Raw genomic sequence first — 3,228 nt, forward strand, 5'->3', positions numbered from 1 at the left:
TTATAAAATGCTGGTGCTTTTTAATATTCGTAAAAAATTAACAAATTCAGCTCAAACCAAAGATGTAAAGATCGATTCTTGGTCCCAGTAACATGGACGTTTTTCCAGGCAATGGCAAATTATCGTATGTAATTCTGGCGTGATTGAAAATGCTGAAATATTATAAATATTTTTTGACAAACATATGATTGTCATTATGCCTTGATTTTGTTTCCATTTTTGTAAAGTTCCTTACGAGACTTCCAATTGCTCTAAATTTAACTTCCATTTTTGTTTCAGACTTACAGGTTTGATGTCCTAAAAATAAAAAAAAAGCACCAAAAAACGCACCAAGTACCAAACTCAAAAATTTTCGCGTTCTGAATTAAGAAAAGCACTAAATTTAGTGAGAAAAGCACTGCTTGGCAACAGTGGCTCGAAGGTCAGGTGATGATTGTTTTGTTTGTGTTTTGTTGACAGGCTTGGCGATAAACGATTGGGGCTACTTGAGCTCCACTTTATTTTGACAGTTTGCAGGCAGCGGACCGTTTTCAATTATCGCGCGGCGTAAACAGCTGACTATAAGCGCCGTTGTTCGTGGAAAAAAGAGTAAAATATTCAGGAACTTTAAGTCAACACGCTTCATTTAATTGGTGATAAAAGAGCTGGAAGAATTTACTTTGTTCAAGATTGACTTTGTTTGCAACTATTTTGATAACAAGTGTTAGGTAATCTATTATCACAAGACGAGGAAAAACATAAACAAGAATGGTTTCATATTTCGTACCGCGTGGGCGCTTTCTGATGAAAGCAGGTAATTTAAGGCAAGCGGCTCATCTAAAGCCAGTCCAGCAGCAACAAGAGCCAGGAAAGTGGCCTATGTTGCGTCACTTTCGCCAATCTTTTTCGACAAAGTTGTGTCGGAATGGTGCAGATGCAGAATCAAAACAAGGGAATATAAAATCGGTTGTTCGTTCCAATAACACATTGGGCAAGAATGCTATTAAGGATGAAAGAAGGTTTAACAAGCAGGAGCTGGTAAGCCGCAGTGTTTGGACAAAATGGACTGGATTTCTTTTACGCTGGACACCTGTCGGCATTTGCCTGTTTGGAGTCATTGAGTGGCAATGGCACAAGCAAAAATGTAACACTGAAAACTTGCCTCGCACTGCTTCCACTTTTCAATCAAAAGTATACTGTTCTTTACCACTGCGCATAATAAGTCGATGCTGGGGGTGGTTAGCTGCCTGTTATGTACCTGTTTCACTCCGACCTTACATATATGGTTGGTACTCAAGCATATTCGGTGTGAATTTGGAAGAGGCTTTGCATCCTGACTACAAATACTACAATAGTCTCGCAGAATTTTTCACGCGATCGCTGCGAGAAGGCGTACGACCCATCGATCAAAAAGCAGCAATTGTTTCTCCTGCGGATGGACGAGTTTTACATTTTGGATCTGCGCAGAATGCATTAATAGAAGAAGTAAAAGGTATAAAGTATAGTGTACAATCCTTCTTAGGTCCAGTTACGTGGCGCGATCGCTTAACCGGTGACTTCACAGAAGAGTTAAAAGAGCACAACGATGGCTCAACCGAGCTTTATCAGTGCGTTATATATTTAGCACCTGGGGATTATCATCGTTTTCATTCTCCGGCTGAGTGGCAACCTAAACTAAGACGTCATTTTTCCGGAGAGTTGTTATCAGTCAATCCATGCATAGCTACATGGCTTCCAGAACTCTTTTGTCTCAACGAGCGAGCTGTATATTTGGGAAAATGGAAACATGGCTTTTTCAGTTACACAGCAGTGGGCGCGACCAATGTGGGGTCTGTGCAGATATACATGGATGAAAGTTTGAAAACGAACCGTTGGACGGGATTGAAATTAGGAGCTTATGCAAATCGGCATATATATGATGAGACTCCCCTACCGAAAGACAAATCTTTGGGGCGAGGCGAATTGCTGGGACAGTTTAATATGGGTAGCACAATAGTGCTTTTGTTTGAAGCGCCTACAAACTTCAAGTTTAACATTAAAAATGGACAGAAGATACAGATGGGTGAAGCCCTAGGCACCCTGGAGTAAACCAAATTTGATTAGCCACTACTAGTGGCCTTAAGCCGAAAAACTTCTTGAAATGAAGACAACTGCAAATGTTGCGATTATAATATAATCGTGGCGCCAGTCGAAATATTTGAAATGATCTACATATGCATGCATGCGAAGGCAACTAATTGTGATGCCTTCTAACTTGTTAAGCAATGTAAGGGCTGCTTTTATCTTTGATTATAATTTTTATCTTTAAATATGGTTATCATAGCCGTTTGCCAAATATAGAACTTTAAAACAACATCAGTCGTTATTTATTTATGTACTAAAAATAATAAGATTCTAAATGAAAGTTGTGTACTTCTAGGCTTTAAGGTTGGGAGCAGTAATCAGGGCTATCACTGAGACCATCGTACTTTCATTTTTCGTGAAATCTACAAAAGTGTTATCAGTGAATTCGAATAGCTACGAACGTAGCAATATTTTAAATACATACGTTCGAAGGAATTCGGATTCGGTGAACGAATTTCGTAGAATTCACGAAAATCGCCCTCCGATGGATTCAGTGATAACCCCGAAAATGCGAACGCTTCAGTTTGTTTATTTTATGCTACCATAAGTATGATAAATGTAATGTATTGAAGTTATTTTTGAAACAAATCTTTTGTAGTCGTATATGTATGTACATATCTACATACATATTTGTTATTGTGTACCGCTCGAACCATTTTGGGATGCATATTATTGAGATATTTTAGTTTTTAACAAGAAATACGAAAAAATTAAAAATGAATGTGTTTATTATTTTATTGCAAACAACTTGGGTGAGAATGGTGTTGTTTATTAATGATCTAATATAGTCTGAAAGTTGGTTCCATATGAATTTGGTCCAGGTACGATGATTGCGTCATTGACAAAATACCGGGGCTCTTTGATTTTTATTGTGACGGTTGAAGTCTGTTGTATTTTGGGTTTTCAGGCAGGTTCTGCAATTCACTTTCGAGTGAATTTCAACCGCTGCCAATTTAAATCAAAGCGAATTTGGTTGAAATTCGCTCGGAAGTGAATTGCCTGTACATCGTGGTTTTAATTATTAGATTTTCAAATTAAAAAGGTGAGTGGGGCGAGTTATCCTAGCTCTGTTTCAAAGGTAGTACCCAGATAGATTTAATATTCGAATATCTCCCGGTTGTTAAC

General features: G+C 38.2%; 1 protein-coding gene across 1 annotated transcript; it reads left to right on the top strand.

Annotated features, from left to right (window-relative positions):
- The first annotated feature begins 469 nt into the window (after positions 1-469).
- Positions 470-2,332, top strand: LOC108362646 (phosphatidylserine decarboxylase proenzyme, mitochondrial-like). Its single transcript, XM_017615714.1, has one exon. It carries the CDS (start codon positions 748-750, stop codon positions 2,065-2,067), a length of 1,320 nt encoding a protein of 439 aa, XP_017471203.1. The 5' UTR covers positions 470-747; the 3' UTR covers positions 2,068-2,332.
- The last annotated feature ends 896 nt before the right edge of the window (positions 2,333-3,228 follow it).

Source organism: Rhagoletis zephyria, unplaced genomic scaffold (genome assembly GCF_001687245.7).
Source record: "Rhagoletis zephyria isolate East Lansing unplaced genomic scaffold, Rhagoletis_zephyria_1.1 Rzeph_scaffold_01061, whole genome shotgun sequence".
NCBI classification, from domain to species: domain Eukaryota; kingdom Metazoa; phylum Arthropoda; class Insecta; order Diptera; family Tephritidae; genus Rhagoletis; species Rhagoletis zephyria.